Here is a 27113-nt window from a genome sequence, read left to right as displayed (position 1 = left end):
GAATATAATTAAAAGTATAGATTGCTCTAGGCAGTCTAGACATTTTAACAATATTTATTCTTCCGATCCAAGAGCATGGAATGGTCTTCCATCTTTTTGTGTCTTCTTCAATTTCTTTCATGAGTGTTCTGTAGTTCCTCAAGTACAGATCCTTTACCTCTTTGGTTAGGTTTATTTCCAGGTATCTTGTGGTTTTTGGTGCTATAGTAAATGGAATCGATTCTCTAATTTCCCTTTCTGTATTTTCATTATTAGTGTATAAGAAAGCCACTGATTTCTGGACATGAGGAGATGGAGAGGAGAAGGGAGTTGGGGGAAATTGGAAGGGGAGGTGAACCATGAGAGACTATAGACTCTGAAAAACAATCTGAGGGATTTGAAGGGGCGGGGGGTGGGAGGTCTGGGTACCAGGTGGTGGGTATTATAGAGGGCACGGATTGCATGGAGCACTGGCTGTGGTGCAAAAATAATGAATACTGTTATGCTGAAAATAAAAAGTAAATTAAAAAAAAAAAAGAAGTCAGTGAACTAAAGAAGAGAATCATAGAACAGCATATTGTAGCCTCATACTCACTGTAGGGTACTAACCATCTTGGAAACTTCATGGAACTCAGCTAAAGTCAGTTGATGTGTGTCCCTGCTGAATTGTACAGGATCATCTAGGATGTTTTGTGGCAAGATGTTGCTAAAGAGCTTAAGCCTAAAGGTGACATGATCAAATCTGCATGTTAAAGGATCCTTTTGGCTTTAGTGCAGCTAATGGAATTAGGAAGGGGCTAGGAGGAAAGGGAGGTGGGGAAACTCCACAGGAAGATTTTGCAGAGGAGGTGTGGTAGCAAAGATGAGAAAGTAGGATTCATTTTTCTAAAGCACTTTTTTTTTTTCTGTTTTGTTCCCAACAACTAAAACAGGGTATCACACCCAATGAGTTTGCAGGCATACCTCAGAGATAGTGTGGGTTTGGTTCCAAACACTACAAAAAAGCAAATACCATAATAAAGATTGTCAGATGAACTTTCTGGTTCCCCAGTGCATATGAAAGTTATGTTCACACTAAACTGTAGTCTGTTAAGTGTGTGGTATAGCACTGTGTCTTAAACAATGGTACATACCTTAATCAAAAAATTCTTTATTGCTAGAAAATGTTAAGCATCAGCAATGTTTTTAACAGCCCAAATATGGAAAGAGCTCAGATGTTCTTCTTTGACAGTTGAATGGATAAAGAAGATGTCTCTCTCCCTCTCTCTCTCACACACACACACACAAAGGAATATTATTCAGTCATCAAAAAGAATGAAATCTTACCAATTGCAACGATATGGATGGAAGTAAAGGGTGTTATGCTAAGTGAAATAAAATAGAGAAAGACAAATACCATATGATTTCTCTCATATGTGGAATTTAAGTAACAGTGAACATAGGGTAAGGGAAGGAAAAATAAACTAAGGTAAAACCAGAGAGGGAAGCAATCCATAAGAGAGTCTTAACTATAGGAAACAAAGCTGGAGGGGAGGTGGGTGGGGGGATGGTGTAACTGGTTGATGGGCATTAAGGAGGGCACTGGATTTAATGAGCACTGGGTGTTATATACAACTGATGAATCACTAAATTCTATTCCTGAACCTAATAATACAGTATATGTTAACTAAATTGAATTCAAATTTAAAAAATTTTAAAAATGTTAAGCATGATTGTTCATTGAGTTGTAATTTTTTAAATTATTTTTAAAAATTTAATTTAATATAATTTTTTTTTTTTTTTTTTTTTTTTTTCTGGTAGAGGGACTTGCCTTAATGTCAGTGGCTGCTGATTGATCATGGTGGTGGTTGCTGAAGGCTGGGGTGGCTGTGGCAGTTTCTTAAAATAAAACAATAATGAAGTTTGCTCCATTAAATTTCCTTTCACTTGAACACTTAGAGGCCATTGTAGGGTTGGTTACTGATTACCTTAATTTCAGTATTGTTGTGTCTTAGGGAATAGGGAGGCTGGAGGAGACAAAGAAAGATGGGGAAACACCTGGCTGCTGTGGTAGCCAGAACAAACACAAGGTTTATTTATTAAATAAATTATCAATTAAATAACCCATTCACCATTTTATATAGGACTGCTTGATGGTACCCCCAGAACAATTACAATAGTAGCATCAAAGATCAAGGATCACAGATAATTATAACAATTCAAAATATTCAAAAATTCAAAATATTATGAAAATTACCAAAATATGATACAGAGCCATGAAGTGAAAAATGCTGTTGCGGGGGCACCTGAGTGGTTCAACTGGTTGAACATCTGCCTTCAGCTCAGGTCATGATCTCAGGGTCCTGGAATCAAGCCCCGCATCAGGCTCCCTGTTCAGTGGGAAGTTGGCTTCTCCCTCTCCCTCTGCTGCTGTTCCACCTGCTCATGCTAGTTCTTTCTCACTGTCAAATAAATTAAAAAAGAAAGAAAGAAAGAGAAGAAAAATGTCACCCACAGACTTGCTCAGTGTAAGGTTGCCACAAGCTTTCAATTTGAAAAGTGTAATACCTTCTAAGGGCCATAAAAGGAAGAATAATAAATCAAGGTATGCCTGTATTTAATATATAGTTTGTTATATGAAATAATTAATTCTTAAATAATTTCAAGAGGTAAAACCTACATGAGTTGTTGGTAACTTAAATATGGGGGACCAAAGGGAAGGAAGAATGTGACAGATGACAAAACTTATGGTGTATAGGCGGATAAGGTTGCCATGTGTGAGGGCTTTGTCCTTCTGTTTTCTTCGGATCTGAATCAGTCAATATTTTCTATAAAGGACCAGAAAGTAAATAGTTGAGGCTTTGTGGCCCATGCATCCACAGCTACTCAGCTTCTGCGGCTGTAACATAAAATTGGCCTGAGACAAAACTTAAATGAACAAGTGCCACTATTCTGATCTAGCCACTATTTGCAAAACAGGCAGTCAGCAAGATTCAGTCCATGGGCAGTAGGTTGCCAGTCCCTGAGCAGATCATGACTTTAGTTTTTGTTTGTTTGTTTGTTTGTTTTTAAGATTATTTATTTATTTGTGTGTGAGGAGAGAGAGCATGAGAGAGCACAAGCAGGGAGAGCAGCAGAGGGAAAGAGAGAAGCAGGATCCCCATTGAGCAAGGAGCCTGATGTGGGACAAACCCAGCATGACCTGAGCCAAAGGCAGATGCCTAGCTAACTGAGACATCGAGGCGTCCCTCATGACTTTAGAATTGGAGCTAATTTTGAGGCAGCCACATGCATACGTTCACATTATTAATTATTGTTAAATCGTGCTGTTAAGAAAAGTGCTTACAAAAGTATTCGGTAATTAGAAGAAGATGAAATATCTATCTTTGATTGGTAAGCATCTTTTAGGGAGTTGTGTCCCCAGAGGAAGAGTATGTAAATGGTCATCTGTAGTTAGCATGTACATTTTAAGGAGATGGCTCCTCCAGTGACAGCATTGTTTCAGAAAGTGACAGCTAGCTAGTGTCAGCAGATGTGCATTGTTTGGCTCTCAGAGTACATGATATCTTTTGAAAGGCATCAACCTTATAAAAAATCAGAAGGTTCACATGAGGCTGTTGGGGGGTGGGAAAAGGAAGTGCTGAAACCAAGTATAGTCATTCCTTTTAGCTAGAGGTACAGAGAAGTGGCATTAAACAATGAGAACCTAGATTGACTTGAGGAGCAAACCGTTCAATTAATTTGGGAGGTTTTAATTATATGCATTTAAAAATAAGCACCCACCCCATTGCTTTGTATTCAAGGGAAATGCAGGCATTGAAACTGTGAATGTAGATTATTTAGACTGAACTTTTATGAAGTCTGTTCTTGATGTATAATTTAACACTTATTTATAAGTATGCAGAATTGTATTTTGTTCCTTTAGACTTGGTTGTTTTAGGGGCAAAATTGTATTACTCCTATCCATGTCACTTATTTATTTCATATGTTCTGCTGCTATAGGCATTTTAAGTTGTTTGGCCAATGACATTATGAAATGTAAGTCTGGAGACTTTACTGACTATTCAAATCTATAATTTCATTACAACTTTATACTTTCCCATTAAATCATAACAGAGTATCACTGAGCATTTCCTGTCACCCATTCAGACTTTTAATGAGATACTGCATCATAAGTCCAGGGAAGTACATCTCTGTGATCAGTAGCTTCTTTAAAAAATGCAAAGATTTTCTTTGTAACCCCAGCCCCTTAAGAGAGTATAATTCAGTAGTTTCCAAACCTGTCTACATTTCACCTAAGGAGCTTTAAAACACACTGATGCCTATTTGAAAATTTTAGAGGATCCCCCAATGAATACATGTGCAGGCAAGTTTAGGAACCACTGGCTTAATTTAAACTAAAGGCTATACCAGCATCAGTTTATCTACATCTTGGATCTCCATGGGCTTCGTGGTGAGATTAAGCTCTGGGTTCCTCCAGGAATGCCCAGGGTCTACCATAGTAAAAAGCCATTTCTAGCATTCTTCCTAGAGTACACGGAAAAAAAAAAAAAAAGTGATTCTTACAATTAAAGTTTGAAGAGGTAGAATCTGAATTAGTAAGTGTTTTTATTATAAAATAGCAGCCCTGAAATTCTGTTTCATAGTCTAGTCATGCTGCCTAAGGCTTAAAAATAGAGGCTCAGTCTTATAAAAGAAAGGAAGAAAGAAAAAAAGAAAGAAAATAAAAAGGAAGTCATTGAGTGCTGCTACAGAATTCCTTGTGAAGCTCTTGGTGGCCCCTCCACCTTGCCCACTCCACCCTCTCCACCTAGAACGAAAATCTAGCTCTTTTGTAGTATCAAAAATTCAACATTCCTTTGCATGTTTCCTAAAAAAAGGCTTTTTCATAAATTAGACAGAACAAATGTATTTTAATGAACAAATGGTATTTTAATAAGAAAGCTCTTTTTAAATTAGTTCATTCTATTAGGGTTTTAATAAGTAAGAAAATAATATTGTAGAGAATTATGCAATAAAAGCCCCAGCCAGCTTGGTCTACAGAGTAAGCTTTGGAAACATGCAAATGGAATTTCACTAAAGAAAATATCCCTGAAGTAACAACATTTTCTTTCAGATAGAAAATGTCTATGTAGGGAAAAGAGCAGATCTCTCCTAGATAAAAATGATACACCAAACAGTGTTTATAAAAATTCTATCTCTGTTTGAGTTCTGCATTTGGCAGTAAGACAGCAACTAATTTGGTTTTATTTTAAAATTCCAGTGATTATAAGGTCTGCACATTCCCTGTGGAGCAGCTAACTCTCTACTAGAGCCAGACCCCAATCTTTGCTAGTCACATGTGCTAGAGAACTTTAGCTGACAGGTGTTTTTCATTGTTTCTCTCTGAGCCAGAAGCAATGGAGTCACAGCTTGTGGTCAGAGTCTAGGGCTGTACCACTTTTTTTAGGAGCATCCCCCAGAGACAAGACACATGTGTCTGATCATATGTGCTTTGAAAATCCATTTTCCTTCTGGGGCTATCTACTCTCCCTGCTGGAATTTGAATTATTGGCTAATTGCCTACACTCAGAAGGTCTTCACATACCAGATGCTGAAGTAAGAAAAAGTGTATTTGTTACAATGTTTCATTGCAAGTAGTAGACTATCGGGGAAATATTGGTCATCAACTAAGGAAAGTTTATCATTTCATGTTCAAAATGCAGGGGTACAGTGGTACATGTGTTTGTTAATTTGGTGATATCATCATGACGCTCTTAAAGAATGATTAATGAAGACAATTTAGATGATACAAACAAATTTTAACACATCATGAACTAGGCAGTCTCCTTGCAAAGAACCACAAAATGGGGTGGAAGATAGAAAACTTTTTACAGGATAAAGAATAAACAAACAAAAGACAAACAGAAAATACCTGATTGGCTGGGACCATATAGTCAGTCTCTTTTGTGGTTGTTTCAGAGTTGGCATTTGGGGACCGGCTGAATGGATACACTCTGTGTCTAGTCAAGTAAAACCTGTTTATAGGGACACACAGCCTATTCAAGTTTGGTTTTCCGACATGTCACCTGGGAAGGGGTGGCTCCATCTGGGGCCTAAAAGTTATTACAACATCAAAGACACAAATTCTTTTTTATCTATTTTTCCCCTATCCTCAGTATATTGGCTTCTTCCCGTAGCTTGTCTCTTTATGGTTAAAAAATGGCTGCTGCGGCTCCATACATCACATTTACACACATCAAAGTTCAGAGGCTAAAGACAGTATATCTCTTCTTTGTGTCTCTTTTAAGAGTGAAGAACACTTTCCTAGGACACTACATCAGGCTTATTTTTGCTTGCATTGGCTAGAACTCTATATTATCTCTTTCCTAAATCATGGATCTACCTATCCATATAATATGTGTGCCACACATGGTGTTAATTGATAGTTCTGTCAATAAGGGTCTCTTCTCTTGCTAACAGCTAGGATTTCAACATCTCTTCCCCATGAGCCAGCTACTGAGCAGATCCAGTATCCAATACCCATACACACTGGCATCCAGAAGAAAATGCATTCTTACAGAGAATTTAGAACTGTATCTTTTAAAGAAAATAGTAGTTAACATCCTAGCCCTTTTTTTCTAATCTTTCAGCACCTTAACTTTTGCTTTCCAAGTATGCCTAACTGAAACATGGTTTTGTTGCAGCATTCAAAATGAAATTGAAATTTGCATTCCTACTACCCTCTGGCAAAGTAAATTGACATTATACTTCAGTTGTCATAGTCCTAAATGATTATTCTCCCTTCAATAAGTACCTATGGGCATTTGCAGCTGACTCTTTCTTCTTACAAAACAAGCCACTGAGGTTGTGTGATTGGGTATAAATACACACAAATCAAATGTATCACTTTAAAAAAAATTCTCACTTACGAGAACTTTTAAAGGTTAGTTGGTGACTTCATTGAACACAGTATATTTTCAATAATGATTTTTGTTGGCAAAGCAAGTAAATTAGACTTTTGTTCATTTGGTGCAAAAGGCAACTTTATTGCTGTAATGTATACAATTAAACTCAGTTGAGATGTACTTTAAATGAAAATTGAAAACAAATTAAGTAATCAGTCAACGAAATGTTTGTAGTTACAGCTCTTGTATATATTTGTATAAGTTAAGGGGGAAACGAACGCAATTCAGCATTGCTGGGCATTTTATTTTATTCCAAGTGGGGAAAAATAGTGAGCTAGCAACATTTAAAATTGGCTATAAAATATTACAGATAATGATAATTTGTTTTTATATTTGTATAAGCCCTACTTCTATTCCCATAGATCAAGTGTAATCATATGGTGTATTACTATCTACTAGTGTTAGAATCAGGCAATCTCAAGTTTAGCTAATGAAATTTATTTATAGAGGGTTTTTTTAGTTTTGTTTTTATTTTGTTTTGTTTTGTTTGTTTTTGCTTAATCTTTCTTATTAAACACGAGTAAGACCTTTTAATTTAACATTTGGGAACATTTGTATTAATGTTAGCAGTTTTTTAGATTCCAACTTACTGCAACTTGACATTTGTAAAGTTAATGCATATCTCTTTCTCTCTTATTACAAATTATTTCCTTAATTTTATGACTTTGGGATGGTTGCCAGTGACTTACTGCCTCAAAAATGATGATGTTGAGAAAGAGATGATTATGTTTAATATTTAGTAAGATTTATTAGTGCTGACTTGGGCTTTGCATTCAGGCAAATGAGTTCACACGAGTCATCTGAAGATTCTTGGGTCTCTGCTTACAGTTTAAATTCAGCCATAGATGGTTATGGTATTTTATGATATTTTATGAAATATTTTATATTTCATGAAATATTTTATAAAATTTATCCATGAGCTGTTTTTTTCATAGTTACCTGCATTTGATTTAGATTGTGAATATAGTTCTCATTCAAGTTTTGATGGAAGTATCATATCCTGCTATATATTACATCCTGTTTTAATATGACACTAAACTCCTAAGAACAATGAATTCATTTTTTCCCCCTTATCTCTTAAAATTATGCATTTTTTAAAAGCCTCAGGTTTTCCAGTATTGTCCTAACCTATTTTTTGGCCCAACTGTATTAAAAAGTTATGGGAATATCAGTTAAATTTGGTCATTGGAATTTATTCTGTAAATTAATTTGCTCACTCAGCACAGCTTTTGCAACTAGTAGATACTCAACATATTTATTTAGTACATACGTTTTTCAGGACTGTTGGTTGTGAGTAACAGAAAAGCCACTTAACATGTTTCAGCATAGCAGAATTTACTGGCTTGCATAGGGATGAGGTCTAGGGAATCATGGTATGGCTACATCAAGTAACTCAAACAGTCTAATCAGTAATTTTTCTATTCTCTTTCTCTTTTTCAGTAATCCTTCCCTTTGCATTGACTTCTTTCTCTTATAAACTCCTTCCTTCTTAAAACCATGAGTACAGGTATCATTACATCCTAGAAACTGCCAGTCCAACAAAAAAATACATATTTATTTATCTTAGCAAAAGTAAAATTAAATTCCTTTCCATTCTATAATGATCCTGTCCCTGACTTATATTCCATGGCTAAGAGGTTGGAACATATTTGCTTTTGACAAAGTGTGGTCCCTAGAGAACCGCCAGCAACATCACCTAAGATTTTGTTACAAATATATACTCTCAGACCCCCTCCCATACCCAAACAATCAAAAGATCCTGCTGTGGAGGCCAGCCCACTGGGTGATAAAGTGTCCTCCTAGTGATCTTGAGGAATGCTTGAGCTTGAGAACCAGTGCAGTACACTAAATTGGTGAAGACTGGGTCATGGGAGCAAACTTCCCACTCCCTCCTACCCCCTGCAACAGGGCTTCCCTGTAAGTTGCATCTTACAACAAGCACAGAGAAAATAGATCTGAGGAACTGATGTCAGGGAGGAGGAAGATTAGACGCTATGCTGGCAAATGAGAGACCTCTGGTACAATAAAACTTCAACCCAGTAGAACTTTTTCTTTGTTTCTAATGGTATTATTTCTCAGAACACTGTTGACTATGAATTCCCCTCCAGAAGACCACTATTGTGATTAAGTAAATCCACATTCATCCTCCTCTAGGATATAGTTTTTAGTTTTAAATTTCATCTCCAAATAGGTACATGACCAATATTGAAGGATTTCCAGGGGATGCCTGGGTGGCTCAGTCAGTGAAGCATCTGCCTTCAGCTCAGGTCATGATCCCAGGGTCCTGGGATCAAGTTCCAGATCAGGCTCGCTGATCAGCCTGGAGCCTGCTTCTCCTTCTCCCCCTACCTGCTGTTCCCCCTGCTTGTGCATTGTCTCTCAGTTTCTCTCCCTCTTTATCTCTGTCAAAGAAATAAATAAAATCGTTAAAAAAAAATTTCTAGACCAAAGTTGTTGTTTTTTTTTTTAATCAAATGCTTCCTAATCACTTAGATATAGTCAACTACCATTACAGCCTTCAGTAATGAACCTTGTTGATCCTGTGTAATATATAATAGACTAAACTGAATTTTCCTTGAAAATTCTCTTTGACAATGGCAGTGATGTCTACAGAATTTTAAGGAATGTGGTCAACATTGCAATATCATTCAAAATAATTTTAAAACTTTTTTTTAAAGCAGCTAATAAGGGACATGTGTGTAACTTTTTGCATTACTGAAGATTTTTATTGTGATTTATCACAAGACTCCTCTGGGCATTTGTTGAAGAGCCCAAGGTCTTTTTACTTATTTTTATTTTTAGCATATTCTTATTTTGCATGTCTAGGGTAGGAACAGGGGATTTGTACTTTTAATAGTTTCCACAGGGAATTCTTAGAATCAGGCAGGTTTGGCACACTCCATAGTGGTGAGAAGTAAGGATTCCGGGGTGGAATAGTTGGGGTCAAATCTTAGTTGCAGTTCATACTGACTGTGGGGGCGGGGGGAGTAGTCCCTTAATGTTGTCAAGTCTCAAATGCTTCTGCTATCACTTATATTCCATTCTTTTCCTTTTCTCTGAACTAATCCGCCAGTTACACCTTCTCATTTCTTATGCTGCAGATAGAGGACATGCAGTGGGGTAAAGGAGTCCGGGAGATCCCCTCCTCAGTGTGCACACTGCCATGCAAGCCTGGGCAAAGAAAGAAGACACAGAAGGGAACTCCATGCTGCTGGACCTGTGAGCCTTGCGACGGCTACCAGTACCAGTTTGATGAGATGACATGCCAACATTGCCCCTACGACCAGAGGCCCAATGAAAACCGAACTGGCTGCCAGGATATCCCCATCATCAAACTAGAATGGCATTCCCCCTGGGCTGTAATCCCTGTCTTCCTAGCAATGTTGGGAATCATCGCCACCATCTTTGTCATGGCCACTTTCATCCGCTACAATGACACGCCCATTGTCCGGGCATCTGGGCGGGAACTGAGCTACGTTTTGTTGACTGGCATCTTTCTTTGCTACATTATCACTTTCCTGATGATAGCCAAACCCGATGTGGCAGTGTGTTCTTTCCGGAGAGTTTTCTTGGGCTTGGGTATGTGCATCAGTTATGCAGCCCTCTTGACAAAAACCAATCGGATTTATCGCATATTTGAGCAGGGCAAGAAATCAGTTACAGCTCCCAGACTCATAAGCCCGACATCACAGCTGGCCATCACTTCCAGTTTAATATCAGTTCAGCTTCTAGGTGTTTTCATTTGGTTTGGTGTTGACCCACCCAACATCATCATAGACTATGATGAACATAAGACAATGAACCCTGAGCAGGCCAGGGGAGTTCTCAAATGTGACATTACAGATCTCCAAATCATTTGCTCCTTGGGATATAGCATTCTTCTCATGGTCACATGTACTGTGTATGCCATCAAGACTCGGGGTGTCCCAGAGAATTTTAATGAAGCCAAACCCATTGGATTCACTATGTACACGACATGTATAGTGTGGCTTGCCTTCATTCCCATTTTTTTTGGCACTGCACAGTCAGCGGAAAAGGTAAGTGAAAATGCACATCACCCTGTTCATTTCGGAATATGTTTGTTTTTGTAAATACTGGAACCAAATTGATTATGTAGAACGAGAACTTTTATATCCTGAATTACTAGGCATCAATTCTATAGAAATCTAAAAACTGCAGGGAATTGTGCCATGTTTATTTCACTGGAAACCAACCAAAGGTAAATTTTTTATGTTAATTGATGATAGAACTACTCATCATAGCGAGAGATTATCCAGTATAAAATTGTGTGATCTGTCCAAATTAAACCTTCCAATGCATTTGTTACACACCCTCTGTTTAGGATAAAAGAAAAAGGCCACAGTCCTTCATTAGGATAGGGATGGTGATTACTAGCTCCCTCTCTCTCTTAGTGACCATCTAGGCTGTCACTGTGGATTGGATCTAGTGTGTGAGCAACACCATGTATGAGTTGTCTATTTGAATATTTTCCATTTGCATATCACATATATATGTATGTGTATAATAGATGAATATAGGGAAGTTTTGGTTATCATTCCACCCTCAGCTCCCTAAAACTAGATATACATTAATCGCATCAAATGATTCAGAGAGTTACCAGAGATTCAACTTTCTAGCAATGGGAGGGACAGTATATAGTAGAGCAAGTGTCGTCAAGTGATGGAAGTTCAGAATTAGTGAGCCTTAATGTGTTGTCCCAGATATAGTTAGTATACATGTTCTCCACATAGAGTTATGCATTTGTATGAATCTGTAAGTTAGGCAGCCCTAATGTGTTGAATCCTAAAGCTATGAATGCATGTCTAGCTGTGGATTTGACAGGCATGCAAATTAGGCAAAACTAAAGCATTGATTCTATATGAGATCCATACACATCTGACTTTTATACTCACCTGGATATGGTTTTGTAGATATGCAAATTAGGCAGTTTTAATATGTTGGTCTTAATAAGATGCATTGTCCTTCATTCAGTGAAGTCAGCTTTGGCAGGGCCATACAACTGAAACCAGAACCAAGACCTAGAGCCCTAACTGGTGTGCTGTATCAGAGAGAGTACACTTATGTTTTGGTTAGAAGTTAGAACACAGGGATTCTAGCCTGATTCCATGTTACTTTGCAGAAGTCCATAAAACATTCAAGGACTTAGTGCCCTGCATGAAGAAAGCAAGGACTGAAGTAGGTATCTCTACAAATTCACTAATCTGTGCCTCTAGGAATTAGTCGAATCTGAATTTTTCTTTGTTACTTCGATTCTCATAGAATCCTATAATTAATGACATTTGGTGTTCCACCAGAGGAGATATATTTCACCTAAACTGTTTGATTCAGAAGATATCAGTTTGGACTGTGTGGGTTTGGGGGGCTTGTTTGTTTCTTTTTTCTTTTTTTGTTTAAATGCATATGTTATAAAACCACAAAGAATTCTGCAACCAAAGACAGTGAGTGGTTCCAGATATGGTTTTAGTCATAAAGTGTCTAAGAGGAAGTTCTAAAATATATGTTCAACGAGCATAGTATGTTTCCAACAGTATGTTTCAAATTCATAATGCATGTTTACTGTCTGTGAAACCAACTTGAATTGCATTTTATTACTTCCATCTATCCCTGGGCCAAGGGAATAGTAAAATATGAGTTAGGGTAGTGAAATGCAATAGCGAGAAAAGAAAAAGAATTTCCCAAATGTATGCTGGTAAGTTGATAACCATTGAACTTTTTATGGGAAATGATGTGTATCATCGAAGCCTATGAAGATAATAATTTTTTTATCAAAACAAACACAATTGCTTATGTAACAGGCTAAAAACATTAAATCCTTTTCTTATAAATTTATTCTTGGGGAATGCAAAAGACAGGAACATCTGCAGCTGTCTTAAAGATGGGCCTTGGTGTAATGTTATTTGACACCACAAGGGTCTACCATTTCATTTGTCATTTCTAGTCATGACTATGAATCTTTTCAGTAAGGTTAAGTGTATAATTGACTTGCTTAAAAACCTGAAAATGATACCAGGTTTCAGGAATTGAATTCAGTGATTCCACTTGTTCTACAAGGCCTTGAGCTGTTAGAACTGAACCGCAGGAAAAATTAAGCTGTCTTTAAGTAGTGTGCTTGATATCCTAGATTGAGAAGAAATGTATTTTTTCTTCATATATTCTCAGTAGGTTATGATGTTTTATGTGGTTGATTGGCACAATTAAAGGTACTAAATTGCCAAATGGGAACAGTAAATTTTATATGGAAATTCACACATCTTAAAGATAGGCATATGGCTACAGAAGCATGAGTGGTAAGTTAAAAATAGTTTTTGTACATGAAACCATGGAATTTAAATTGTGGAAAGTGGCAAATTGCCAAATGCAACAGAGATAACAGAAAAAGGCATCATTGCCAAGCTAGCAATATTCAGAATCACAGCCCTTACATTTTTGTTTAGATCAAACAATTTGAGTGTTTTAAGTGGAAGAATTCCATTGTAAGAGGAAAAAAAAAAAAAGATTAGGCAGTGAGTTCAGTAATAACTATTTACTGTCTTAGGAAATTGAGTTCCATTCTGATTATGCTAGGGATATCTTTGTGAAACTTCTTACCACTTGAGTTTGTTAGCACAGCATAAAGGATGAGAAATGTTTGTTTTGTTGTGAAACATCAACCCTCAGTATATTTTTGCTTTTGTGAAGGATGCAGGAGATTACAGTTATCTTGTTTTATTGTTGCTAATCCTGTGATTTTTAGAATGGGGATCATGCAACATGGTCAGGGATGGAAGAGGTAAACTTTATCCATAAGAGAACAATCCTTGATTTTAGGAATTCTATTTAGATGACTGAAATGATTCAAGGAAACACTGCAAATAGTTGAGTAATAGCAAGGTTGGAGTTAGCTGGTCTAGTGAAGTGTGGTAATGTCCCATGGCTATATACTAGTAAGAGCTGTTAGAGGACTAGATTACTTTCCAAGAACACAAAGGCTTGGTTTGTGGCTTATCTATCTTTTTTGCATGCAACCTGGAAAAGAGCATGCTTCAGGTAGGAAGGACATAAGCTACCTTTCCAAGATCTGAGAAACCTTGAAGATACTATGATTATCCAGATTTTTTTAGCCAGTTGTTGTCAGAACTTTCTAGGTAAACCAGTGTATCATTTTTTTTTTTTTTTTTTTACACATGGATGAGGAGACAAGCTCTACACCACTTAGCTCTGCAAAGACAAAGTAAAGACAAAGTAGACCTTGATATAACATGAGAGGAGTTGGAGGGTCCCAGTGGTCTTCCCATCTATATGTATGTTTGTTTAGGTAGGAGGTTGATGAGAACAGGAGAAAGTAAAGGATTGAGGCATTTTCTGCTCAGAGGAAAATATGAAAAAAGAGTAGTTGCATACAGGAAGGAGTGTGTGTCTTCTATAAGGCCATTCTTCTGCACACAGCTGAATAGAACAGCATGGATTGCAACACTTAAATAATCAAATTCTTTGTTTTTTACTGCATTATTTCACTAGATGACAGACATAAGGTTACTATTAGCAATCTTTGAACCAGCTCAGCGTTCTCAACCCCATGGTTCTCAAACTTGTGTCTCTGATAATCACCATTGGAACTTGTTTTTAGAAATACTCTGTATCTGCTCCTCCTAACTGGTTCAATAGGGCAATAGGATGGCCATAGAATGCTGGATTTTGTAACAAGCATGCTGGAAGTTTATCAGTGCAAACCAAGCATGCTTCTTAAAACTACCTGAGCATTTTCTTCCTAATCTACAAAATGTGTCATTTAAATATTTCCTGATCTCTAGTTTTAGAGCCTTTAGGAACATATTAACTCTCATCTCAAGCAATTAGGAAATCCAGACATCAAGGAACCAGGAGATAAGAAAGACATTATTCACAAAGACAAAGCCTAGGCTCAGAAGGTCTGAATGAAGTGTTAACTCCAAGGTTGTAGCCAGAGACCTTACAAGGCAGGACCAAGGCATTGGCCCTGCAACCAGAGGTAGCAAGAAGACAGGAAGAATATGTCCCGGGAGTATTTCTAGAGGGGTTTGGACTATAAACCAATATTTTGATCATCCACATGTAGCAGATAGCTCCCCAGAATTTGAACAAAAAGCAGACCAACCTAGGACTGATATTAGGGATCAGAAATATTTGTCAAGTAAGTAAACATTTCCTAATCCATGCCCTACGCAGACACTGATAATCAATTACAGTGAGCTTCCCCTGAACCAAGGTGCAGTTTAAAAAAAAATCCTTATCAACACAGTCTTTAGGAGGCCACTACCAATAAGTCAGAACTAGAAGAAATCTGAAATCCATGTGTCATTTCTGATTAATACTGGGCACTGACAAATGACCTTTGATATCTCTTCCCATTCAGCTTTGTTGTCCTTATGCAAAAGCCATTGAGTGGCTTTCATTAAAATTAATCTGGTTAAGTATAAACAATAGGGAAATGGGAGTGTGCTTAAATTAGTCTTTATTTTGTCTCTGATTACGCATCTCTTCTAAATTTTCACAATGCCATACAGAAAGGGGTAGTCCTAGCTCTCTTTGGGGAATAGTATTTTCTTTATTTCTTTTTTTTTTTTTAAGTTTTACTGTGTTATATTAATCCCCATACAATACATCATTAGTTTTTAATGCGGTGTTCCAAGATTTATGGTTATGGGAGTAATATTTTCAAATCAACTTTGAAAACTGTGAGGCATCCTGTAGTTGTCACACAAGGAATGCAGGACGGGCACCCAGAAACAGGAACTCCACTCCTGCTTCATGGAAAAATGACAAGTGGACTGAAGTTAGCAGGCAGAGGTAGCACTATGATAGCCCAGTGAGAAATTACATCCACTGTCAAAAAGTATGGGACGGCAATCTCACCACATGGCACGGAGACTGAAGACAGATGACGCTTAATGCAGCTTTGACTCTTGCAAATATGAGGTGTAAGAATAAAACTTAATAGAACCGCATTTTATGGGAAAACTTTAAAATAGGGTGAACCCCAACATTTCATTCCCAAATTGAACTATTGGCAAGAATCTCGTCTTTTCAAAGTGACGGACCAAGTTAATTTTAAATAATAGAACTAGTAAACTGAAATACCTGCTTTCCCTTCTCAGGCTGATATTTTCCCTCATGCTTATGTTGAATTATGCAGGGTCTTCCCTCAGATGCAATCCACCCCCCCACCCCCCCAGCCACCCTTTGATTTTGGAGGCCTGGGCTCTGTAAAAGAGTTAATGATGTAGTGAAGAGCAGCGAATCCAAATTTCAGAGAACTCTCTTTGGATTTATCTCTTTAAGCCAAGACAAGTTTATAAAGGTGGGAAGAACGTCAACACAGGGTATTTTGGAATGTGAATTCCAGGGACAGTACTTGAGCAAAGGTGAAGCAGCTGGAGTTAAGAAAACAAAGTCAAGTAGCTCTTGTAATAGATGGACAAAAGATGGTGCTGGTTTGAAGAAGGCCTGTGGGACTAGAAAAGATAAAGCAGGTTTGAAAGCTGCTTTGAACATTTTGAACATTAAAAGAATATGAGAACATAATATGCCTTATCTTTCTTTTTGTGTTATATGCTGCTTTGTTCCTGAAATGGAGATATGCTTAGAGATACTTTTTTCTTTTTTTGAATTTTGCAAGTAGCAATTGCCCACTATTTAATTTGCCCACTAAAGGCAAGAGAAAGGACTCTCTCTCATTCGCCGTTTATAGTTGTTGCCAACAATCTGATGACTCTCTTCTAGATACATAGATATACACATATTCATACACAAATACAAATGTCTTTTAAAACAAAAATTCTTACCTTCACCTTGCATCTAAACATAATTGAGAAAAGTGTCCCAGTGCATAGCTCAGGCTGAGGTCATTTGTATATTCATGCTGTGATGGGCAAGCATACTGGTGGCTGAGGTCTTGCTTCTGTTGTTCAGTTTTGTCCGTTCAAATCCATAACAGAAGCATATGGAACCATCTCCTTCCCGCTTCCTGCTGTGACCTTGATGATAACTGAGCTCCTCTCCAGACAGAACTCTGAAACCAGCTGTTTGCATGCCTGGTATTAGTCAATGGCTTGGGATAATGCTCTCCTGTACTCACCTCATGATGTATCAGCTAATTTCTAGTGCCATCACTAGGATAATTGGAGTCTTCACCATCTTAGTCCCTTTCTTTAGCCAAAAGAGCTAGTTCAGCAGCTAAAATTCAAGAGCCTTTGTAAAACTGAACTGAGTGAGAATAAGGAAATAGCTTACTCTATTAAAAGAAAAGGCCCTGAACAGAGGTTTGAACAGAGAGGTGCTCAGGAAAGAGAAATTGCTGCTAAAACGAAATACTCAGCAAGTCTTGAACCAGTCCTCCCTGGGGTGTCCCCTGAGAGTCCAAAGTGTCTTTCACTTTGAGATCTCAGCCTCCAAAGGATACAGTTCCAAGGACCCAGGCCTCACCTTTATAAATAGTACCAGGACGTCAGACAAATCTCTGTTCTTTGGCATTTCTCTGAGCATCAAAGGCCACCTGTTATTTTCAGAAACAACTCTTCTCAAAGCATGGGAAATCATAATGGAACAGTCTGCTGGTGAGCATCAGGGGCCGCCATATCCAGGTTTGGGATCCTGAGATACCCATAGCCCAGACCATAATACTGCTCTACTTAGTATTTTTTGCAGGTCCCAGGTACCCTGTGGTCCTAGAGGGCAATTCCTCCATACCCTGTCATGCTGTGGTGCTCTGAACCTAATCACTGTACATGGTGCAAATGTGTCACTTAACCTTTTAGGCCCTAGGTTCCTCCATCTGCCCAATGTGTATAATCATTCCTACTTCTAGGTGTGTGTAGGAGAAAATAAGATCTTTAAATTGCTTAGTACAGTTTTGTACTAAGCAAAGTACTGGTAAGGGTGCTGGTAAGGGTGTGGAACAAATGGAACTCTCACATAATGCTAGTGGGAATGTGCAAGTTAGTCAACCACTTTGGAAAACAGTTGGGACGATTCTTAAAATGTTAAGCATGTACCTTCTGTACTACTTTAGCCGTTCCTCCCATCTCTCTACCCATGAGAAATGAACCCACATACATTTGCACATATTTTTTTTTTTTTTGTAGATTTACTTTTAATAGTCAGAAACTGGAAACAGCCCAGTGCCCATCAATAGCTGAATAGATAAATAAGTTGTGGTCTAGCCATAGAATGGAATACTGCAGTAAAAAGCAATGGATTATTGATATGTCCAACAGCTTGGTTAAATCCTACATAATTAGGCTCACTGAAGAAATACAGACAAAAAGAATATTAGCTGTATAATTCTACTTAGAGCAAAATAGTTTTAACTTTGAAATTAATCTCCAGTGAGAGAAAGCAGATCATTTGTTTGCTGGGGATGGGTGGGGGACTGAAGAATTACAAAGGAGCACCATGAAATTTGGAGGGTGATGTATGTGTTCACTCTCTTGATTGTAGCGGTGGGTTCACAGACACATGCATATGTTAAAGCTAATCAAATTTCATGCTTCAAATATGTTCAGTTTATCATACATCAGTTGCATATCGATAAAGCCATTAAAAACTGCTTTGCCAGAAACCCTCTTCCTTCTCTCCTCCTCTTCTAGTTTCTTGAAACTTAATCTTTATAGGCATAAGAGTTTATAGGCTCTTATGCCTATAAACCTATGTGCCAGTACTGAAACTATAAACTATATCAGTAATGAAACTAGAATTATATAAATGAGTTACAATATAAGAGCTCTTCAAATACTCTATAGCCCATGGTAAATGCTCAGTAAAGGAGAAGTGTATCCTGCCACCCCAGGGTCCCCTTAGCAAAGACTGTTTTGTAGGTCAAGGCAAGAGAGTCCGCAGGAGGTAAAATAGTCCTGTATTTGAGGAAGCTGAAAGTAGAGGAGTTAGTATGGATTAGAGGAATGTTAGAAATGAACTCTGAAGAGGCAGGGAGAGGTGAATTCTTGAAGGACCCTGTATGCTTGATTTTGTTTTTTAGTCAAGAAGGGGGAAATGTTCTGCAGTGAATTTTAGAGCAGCAATGTGTGGAACATTGTTGGATTTATGGTTTCAAAAGATTCCTCTTTGCTTATGAGTTATGGTTTGCATGATAGTTGTGATATTGTGATTTATAATAAGAAGGATATGTTTGCTCTTTGTTCCACTTCTGGCACAGAACCCCTAAAACCCCTGGAATTTATGAAGAGAGGAAAACAATAAAAGTATCTTTTGCTATGTTAATGAGGTGACTTTTGGACCCTACTGAAGGATAGGGACTGGTTACCAAGAGAGCCAACCATGTTATTAGAAAGTTGGAACTTTCAGTCCCACTGCCGGACCTGCAGGTTGAATGGATTGCCACTGACAAGTGACGTAATCAATAATGCCTATAATGAAGGCTTCATAAAATACCAAGAGAACAGGGTTTGGAGAGTCTCCAGGTTGATGAATGCTTTGAGATTTAGGGAAAATGCCGTGCTTCAAGAGCAGGAAATCTCTGCATCCTTTCCCCATACCTAGGCATTATGCAGCTCTCCCGTCAGGCTGTTTCTGAGTTATATCCTTTTATAAACAAACAAACAAACAAACAAACAAAGAGCACCTGGGTGACTCAGTTGGTTAAATGTATGACTCTTGGTTTCAGCCCAGGTAATGATCTCGGGTCCTGGGATCAAGCCCCATGTCAGGTTCAATGGTCAGCAAAGAGTTGGGCTGAAGATTCTCTCTCTCCGCCCCTCCCTGCACTCTGAGTGCCTGTGTGCCCTCTCTCTCTGTCTCTCTCAAATAGATAAATGGGTCTTTAAAACAAACAAGCAAACCAAACAACAAAATAAACAACAAAAACCAAATAACAAAAAGAAACCAAACAACAAAAAGAAAACAAGCCAAAAACCCAGTAATGTAGTAAGTAAACAGTAAGTTTACTTAGTGTTTGCTGTTACTGTAAGTCACAGTCAGTTCTGTTAAGCAGTCTAGAAAATTAATCAAACCTAAGGAGGGTGTTTTTGGAACCTCTAATCTATAACCTATAGGTCTTAAGCACAGGTGACAACCTGAACTTGAGACTGGCATCTAAAGTGGAAGTGGAAAGGTGCAGTCTTACAGCACTGAGCCCTTATAGAGTCTGATGCAATCTCCAAGTAGAAAGTGTCACAATTGGGTTGAATTACAGGACACTCAGTAGGTGCCAAAGCCTTGCCTGGTGGTGTGTGTGTGTGTGTGGGGTGGAAATCCACACATTGGAATTGAGTGCAGAACATTTTATAATTTATATGTGAAATGCTAACCTGGAGAGATAGACAGTGGTTATCAGTGATGATTTAAGTGGATTTTTCCTATATGTAGACTTTTGGTTCCATGATAGTATATAATTCAAAGAATGAGGAAGATTAAGACAAATCTCTTGAAGAAAAACATTGGATTAGAGCTGGTATCCAGTTGTCCCTACCTTTACTTCTCTTTTGGTAAAGGAGCCAAAAACCTCCCAGACCAGGGAGTGTTACCTGGGATCTGAGAATTAGAATTCTGTTCCCTTCGCTACTCCATAGGATGCTTGGTGGGGAGGAGACTGGGGAACACTGCCTCCAGTCTATACTTTCTGTCCCCATGTAGAGAAGAACCTAGAGAAGACTACAACACAGTACTTGTTGATTTATATTATGAGCGTTGGTAAGAATGGCTTTGAAGAGTATATAGATTTAGAAATATTTCCTGTCCATGGTCTCCCTGGTTTTGGGTTTCCAGACTGTGTTACTGCAACTCTGGTTTCTTCCAAGGATAATAACAGGCTCTGGCTTATGAATTGTAAGCATTTCCCAATGAATAAAGCTGTCCTCAACTGACTGGCACTTGGATCTTAGAATCACGGTGCCTGCCATCTGCTGTGGAGTTGTAAAATCTCAGATGGCCAAGTTTGTTCACCTGTGCCTTTTGTAGCTTTCTAGCCCAGCATAGTACCACATTTGGCTCCTAGGTCTGGCTGAATTTGGCCATAAAGCTGTTGGGAAGTCAGTGCATCAGGAATTGAGCAACATCCAAAAAAATAAAAACAACAACAAAAAATAAATAAATAAAAGAAAAAAAGAAAGAAATTAGACCTCAAAAGGACGCATGTGGAATTTCTCAACTCTCAACTCTGAACAAAACCACACTTCCCTATTCAGGTCTCATGTACATGGAGTTTTGGGGGAAGAGAAGAGTATACAAACTATCAACAGAGAAATTACAGGGAAAGTCTGAGTGTACGTTATAGCAAGGAATGTAAAGGACAAGTCAACACCACTAAATTAACAATTCCTTGAGATTCTCAAATATCCCTAACCACTTGAAGGAGGAACCTCAGTCAGGCACAATGGGTTACCAGTAAAAATGGGCAACTGAATGCCTGAAACAGGAAGTCCCGTTTTCTTTCTTATACTTCAGTCTTTCCAATTTCACTTTAAACGTCGATGTGATATGCTTTGCTGATTTATCACTTTTAGGAAGCTAAAATTGTTTCCAATGAGGCTTGATTTATATATAAGAATTCAATTGTTCACACCTGAGAGATTCTGGCCAACAACCCCAAAACCCCAGATCAGCTTGCAATGATTGGGTTTTCACATCCAAGACTAGGTATTTAAGCTGGCTGAATTTTCCAATTTGATCAAGTCCATTGTGTTTCTCTGGTAACCTTCCCAGTGCCCTATCAAAGTGACTAGGTTGGGATACCATGGCCAAATTGCATTGTTGATGAGACAAGGGCCACTATCTGGTGCTGCACCTAAAGCCAGCTGAACTGAGTGCTTAGTTTTAACCCAGAAATAAAATAATTATGTCTTTGTTTAATGTTCCAGTTCTTGAGGTGTAGAAGTATTTTGTGCATTTTCATTTTTTTAAAAAAATTTAACCGAGAGACCAAGAACCACATAGATAATTCCAATTTGCATAGTGAAATTCAATCTAATTCCTCATTGCTTTTTCCCAGAATTCTTGCTGGGTGGACAGGAGTAGGGATAAGTGTTTTATCAGACTTTGGCACCTGTGTGTTAATTTCAAAATTGGGGCATTACCCAGTTAGAGTGTAGTGGGGAACGGGCTCAGCATCTTCAGATTTTCCACTGTTGAAAATATGGGACAAAAGCTAAAAAACAATAGACAGAGGCAAACAGCTGACAGGAAATGAACTGGCTACTGTAAGAATGCTTATGGCAGAGGAGACTCACCATCTGATGCTAGGGTTTAAGCTGTGTGGATGACTGGTAAGTGAGCTCGTTAAATTTTAGGTCCTAATAAAGAGCTTTGGGAAATGAAAGGGCCTATTGTTTCATTTTGTCATAGAAATCCAGTTTCCCACTACAGCTGTTAGGAAAGGAAAATGTGAGGGAATGATTCCTGAACAGTGATGCCAGCAATCAGTCTGCCTGACACAAAAGTGCTGGTGTCTCTAACGGGTCCTCAGGTGCCTCAAATTGAAAATTGTCTCTCTAACGTGTCTGTGTACTTCCACTCAGCTTTATGTTCCAACTGATTGCTTGGCTTATAATCAACGATCAATTTTTTGATCCAGTGCTTCCCATTGCATGGGTCTAAAAACACCGGGTTAGTAGATGCACCAAAACAGCAAATGTTCCCGTAATAACACTATTTTTTTTTTCCTTCCAGTGCCTACCACCCCTGAGCTGGATATTCTCAGAAAGAGAGTTTACAAATAGTTTGTCTTTGAGAATGGCCCTTGTTACTTAACATTGATATTTCAGGATCTGTAACAAGTCAAGCTGTGACACCCCAACAATTGGGAATCCTATCCCTCTCTTTTCTTAAAAAGAATTCCCCAGTGGCTTCCCATGGATATTAGTAGCAGTAGTAGTAGTGTGAATATTAGTATTGCCTCTTTGTCACCATGCAAATTATAGCATTTAAACTCTTCCTTAGAGTGGGATCTGGAACAAGGGTCACAAACTGGCTGGTGGGCTAAATCTAACAGCTGCTTGTTTTCATAAATAAAGTTTTATTGGAACACAGCCACGATCATTCATTTACATACTGCCAGTGGCTGCTTTCATGCTACAATGACAGAGTTGAGCTGTTGTGGCAGAGATCATATGGCTTGCAAAGCAGAAAATACTTATAATCTGGTCTTTTACCAAAAAAGTTTGCTGCCCCTGCCTAAGTGGATCTTTCTGACCCCCATTTCCTGTGCTTCTCATGCTTGCTGATTTCTCTTCATCTTGCTGATATTAACCCTTGCCCCTGAACATACTGTGACCATTTTCTTCCTAGCACCTTTATACAGGATGTGCCATCTGTCGAGAATGCTGTCTTCCAAAACTATTCTTTCTCATCATTCAGATTTCAGCTTCCAGACTTATCTCAAAGGGGTCCTTTAACTCTTCCATCCCAGCTAAAGTTCTCTTTAGCCCATTATATCCTGTTTCTTCCTGTTTTTCAATAAGTAGTATCAGTAGTTGTTGTTCACATAATTTTGCCTCTGTCTCCTCATAAATATAAGTACCTTGAGTGCAAGCACTTGGTTTATCTGGCTCTACTCTGGATCTCTATGGTCCCAAATGGTAACTCAGGGACTGGAATTTGTAAATGCTCAGTGAATTTCAGTGGGTGAGATAAATGAATGAATCTATTTTGGCGTAAAAAACCATTAAAAAGTTGCTTTATTGAAAGAAATGAGAAAGATTGGCCAGAGCAGTATGTTCTTGAAGACTGCACAAACAAGGCAAATTTCAAAGACAATCAGGCACTCTTAGATAGAGCCCTTCTAAATTGGAGGAACTGATTGTGGAAGTTATTTTTTTAATTAATTACCAAATCATTTATAAAAATATCCAATCTCAAACCATTTTTTAGTCTTCAGAATACTCAAGATGGAAAAATCTATTAATATATATGGTGGTGACTGAAAATTCAGATGAATGAAAATGGATATTCTTATTAATTACAAATGGATGATAACATCTGGTTTTTTTTCCTTTTTCTAATTGAAATATATTTGATATATAATATTGTATAAATTTAAGATATACAATATGTTAACTTGGTATACTGGATGTTATAATATGATTGCAATCATAGCGATATTTAAGACCTCTACCACATCACTAAACTGATCAAGTCATAAGAAGGGCCTGTTTAATGCTATGCACCATGAGCTTTTAGAATATAAATGACTTCTAACCTAGTAGTTCCATTTCTAAGAGTTTAGGATAAGGAAGAAATTGGACATTTTCCCAAAGGTGGAGGTAACCAAATATTCATCAGAATCGAAATGCCTGGCCAAAGGAAAGTGGTTAAATGCATTGTAGATCTACCATACAGTGTACTACTTGGGATTGTTAAAAAAATTATGGTGCAAATGATCAAGTCTGGAGTATCAATGGTTGAGCATTCTCTATGCATCGGTCTCTAGACTGAACGCTTTGTATATATTTTCTCTTTAAAACTCCACACCAGGGGTGCCTGGGTGGCTCAGTGGGTTAAAGCCTCTACCTTCAGCTCAGGTCATGATCCCAGGGTCCTGGGATTGAGCCCCACATTGGTCTCTCTGCTCAGCAGTGAGTCTGCTTCTCCATCTCTCTCTGCTTACTTGTGATCTCTGTCTGTCAAATAAACAAAATCTTTAAAAAAAAAAGTCCACACCAAACTCTGAATAGATGTTAACATCCACCCATTTACTAATGAGAAAATAGAGGCTCACAGAGGTTAAATGACTCTGGCCCCAGAGCTGGGTAAAGACAAAGAAATTTACGATGAAAGCCTGTCTCACATAACTACCATATCAAGAGTGTGGACATCAACAATAGAAGTAGTCATTTCTGATATCCTGGACAAATTACTTGATCTTTTTGTGCCTCAGTTTCCTCTGTTGTAAAATGAGAAATGACAGTAATATGTATCTCAAGATGTTATCATGAAGATTGAATGAGTTAACTAATTGCACATGTGTCCATGGGTTGGGCATTATTGCGTAGGTTGAGGAAGCAGCAGGAAATGACGGAGATAAATTCCCCAGTCTATAGTCAGTAAGGTGGTAGAGGGAAGACAGACATTTTTTTTAATTTTTATTTTTTATTTGAAAGAGAGGAAGCACAATCAGGGGGACTAGCAGAGGGAGAGGGAGAGGCAGGCAATCCGCTGAGCAGGGAGCCCAACATGGGACTGGATCCCAGGACCCCAGAATCATGACCTGAGCTGAAGGTAGATGCTTAACTGACTGAGCCATGCAGGCATCCTGAAGATAGACTTTGTTTTTTTTTTAATTTTTTATTTTTTATAAACATATATTTTTATCCCCAGGGGTACAGGTCTGTGAATCACCAGGTTTACACACTTCACAGCACTCACCAAAGCACATACCCTCCCCAATGTCCATAATCCCACCCCCTTCTCCCAACCCCCCTCCCCCCAGCAACCCTCAGTTTGTTTTGTGAAATTAAGAGTCACTTAGATAGACTTTAAATAGATAAAAGAGACTGAGAATGTTAGACTATGGCAAGTTATATGAAGAAACCAAGGGAAACAGAAGTGCCAGGATGGGGGGAGATGGCATTTGCAATTCTGAATTGGTGTTCAGAGAAGGTTCCACTGAGAAGATAACCCTTGGGCAGAAATTTAAAGAAGCAAACCATGAGGAGCCCTCGAAGAGCATTCCACGTAGAGGGAACAGCAAGTACAAAGGTCCTGAGGGAGAAACATGTCAGGAATAGCTCAGAAATAAAAAGGAAGACAGTATAGGTAAGGAAGAACATAGTACTTGAAGGGAGAATAGAAAACAAGGGACTGGTTCATGTGGCATCAGAATAGATGAAATAGGAAGGCTTTAGAGGGTTATGTATGAAGGCAAAATGATCTGACTTCAGTTTTGAAGGGTTCAATGTAACATACATTTATTTCATATCAGGTATGCAGAACAGTGGCTGATACATGTTAAATGTTCAATAAAGTGTAGACATTTCTATTTGTGGTATTAGCATCATCTATCATCTAGTTTCAATATATTTTTCAAAATTTCTTTGGGACTAATATATATTGTAAAAGAATAAGAAAAACTTCATCTTCCCTTATCCCCTTATATACCCAGATACATGCCATTTCCTCATTGCTCAAGAGAAGGCAGTTTGTGCTGGAAAATATGAAGAAACTGAATACTTGACCAACCCTGTACTGGTGTTCAGCCTAACAGCAGTTAAGTTTGAACAGACCTCAGTGGGCTGATAACTTCCTGGGACCAACCATTAGGACTCCCATATGTAATTATGCAATAATGGAAATACACGGTCTAGGAAGACCACAGAAGACCTTTTAAAATGGGTGCATCTCTCCAGCTCTGATTCAACAATAAAATTTTTGCATTTAGAATACATCAAACATTGATTCATTCATTCATTCATCCATCACCACAAATACTTATTGAATGTCTAATATGTGTCAGGTACTTTCCTATGTATTAGGGATGAAACAGTGAGAATAAGACAAATCTGTGATCTCAGGGAAATTCTATGCTTGTAGGAAAAGTGAGACAGTATTCAAATAAATAGGTAACAACAGAAAGAAGTAGGAGAAATAAAGACAGGTCTGGAATAGACCTTGCAGGGGCTCTTGTTTTAATTTTTTTTTTAAAGATTTTATTTATTTGACAGAGATCACAAGTAGGCAGAGAGGCAGGCAGAGAGAGAGGAGGAAGCAGGCTTCCCGCTGAGCAGAGAGCCCGATGCAGGGCTTGATCCCAGAACCCTGGGATCATGACCTGAGCCGAAGGCAGAGGCTCAACCCACTGAGCCACCCAGGTGCCCTGTGGCTCTTGTTTTAGATGGGACTGGTCAGTGAGGACTTAGAAGAGGTGCAGAAATCTGCATGAAATGAAATAGCAGAGGCCAAGTTGCCAAGGAACAGCATGGGCCAAGTTGCCAAGGAACAGCATGGGCCAAGTTGCTCAGAGTATGATTGGAGAAATAGAAGCTGGAATGTAGAGGATGAAAGTAGGAAATGGGTTCAGGAAGGGAGACTGGGGGATGTTCGAGCAGGACTTTAGAATCCATTCTGAGCAAGATGGGGAACAACAAGAGACTTGAGAGCCTGAATAATGTTTTGGAAAGATTAGTTGGGCTTCTTGTAAGAAGAAAACTGTAGAGAGCCCAGAGCAGGATCAGAGAGGTGGACATCAGTTTCAGAAGCACACATATATTTGATAGAGTTTTTGCA

The 27113-nt window shown here is 38.3% G+C and overlaps 1 protein-coding gene across 7 annotated transcripts in view; it reads left to right on the top strand.

The window, feature by feature from the left end:
- GRM7 (glutamate metabotropic receptor 7) overlaps positions 1-27113 on the top strand; it is a 924866-nt gene that overhangs the window by 747220 nt on the left and 150533 nt on the right. For all 7 annotated transcript variants that reach the window (XR_014298757.1, XR_014298758.1, XR_014298759.1 and 4 more), the window contains exon 8: positions 10007-10942. Coding sequence is in view for 3 of the 7 variants with exons in the window: in XM_082683125.1 (XP_082539251.1) it covers positions 10007-10942 (936 nt within the window). In the remaining 4 variants the exon portion in view is untranslated. The remainder of the gene's footprint in view (positions 1-10006; positions 10943-27113) is intronic.

The sequence above is a fragment of the Mustela nivalis genome (assembly GCF_964662115.1).
Source record: "Mustela nivalis genome assembly, chromosome: 1".
NCBI classification, from domain to species: domain Eukaryota; kingdom Metazoa; phylum Chordata; class Mammalia; order Carnivora; family Mustelidae; genus Mustela; species Mustela nivalis.
The sequence above is the reverse complement of the archived record's forward strand: the minus strand, read 5'-3'. Positions and strand labels throughout refer to the sequence as shown.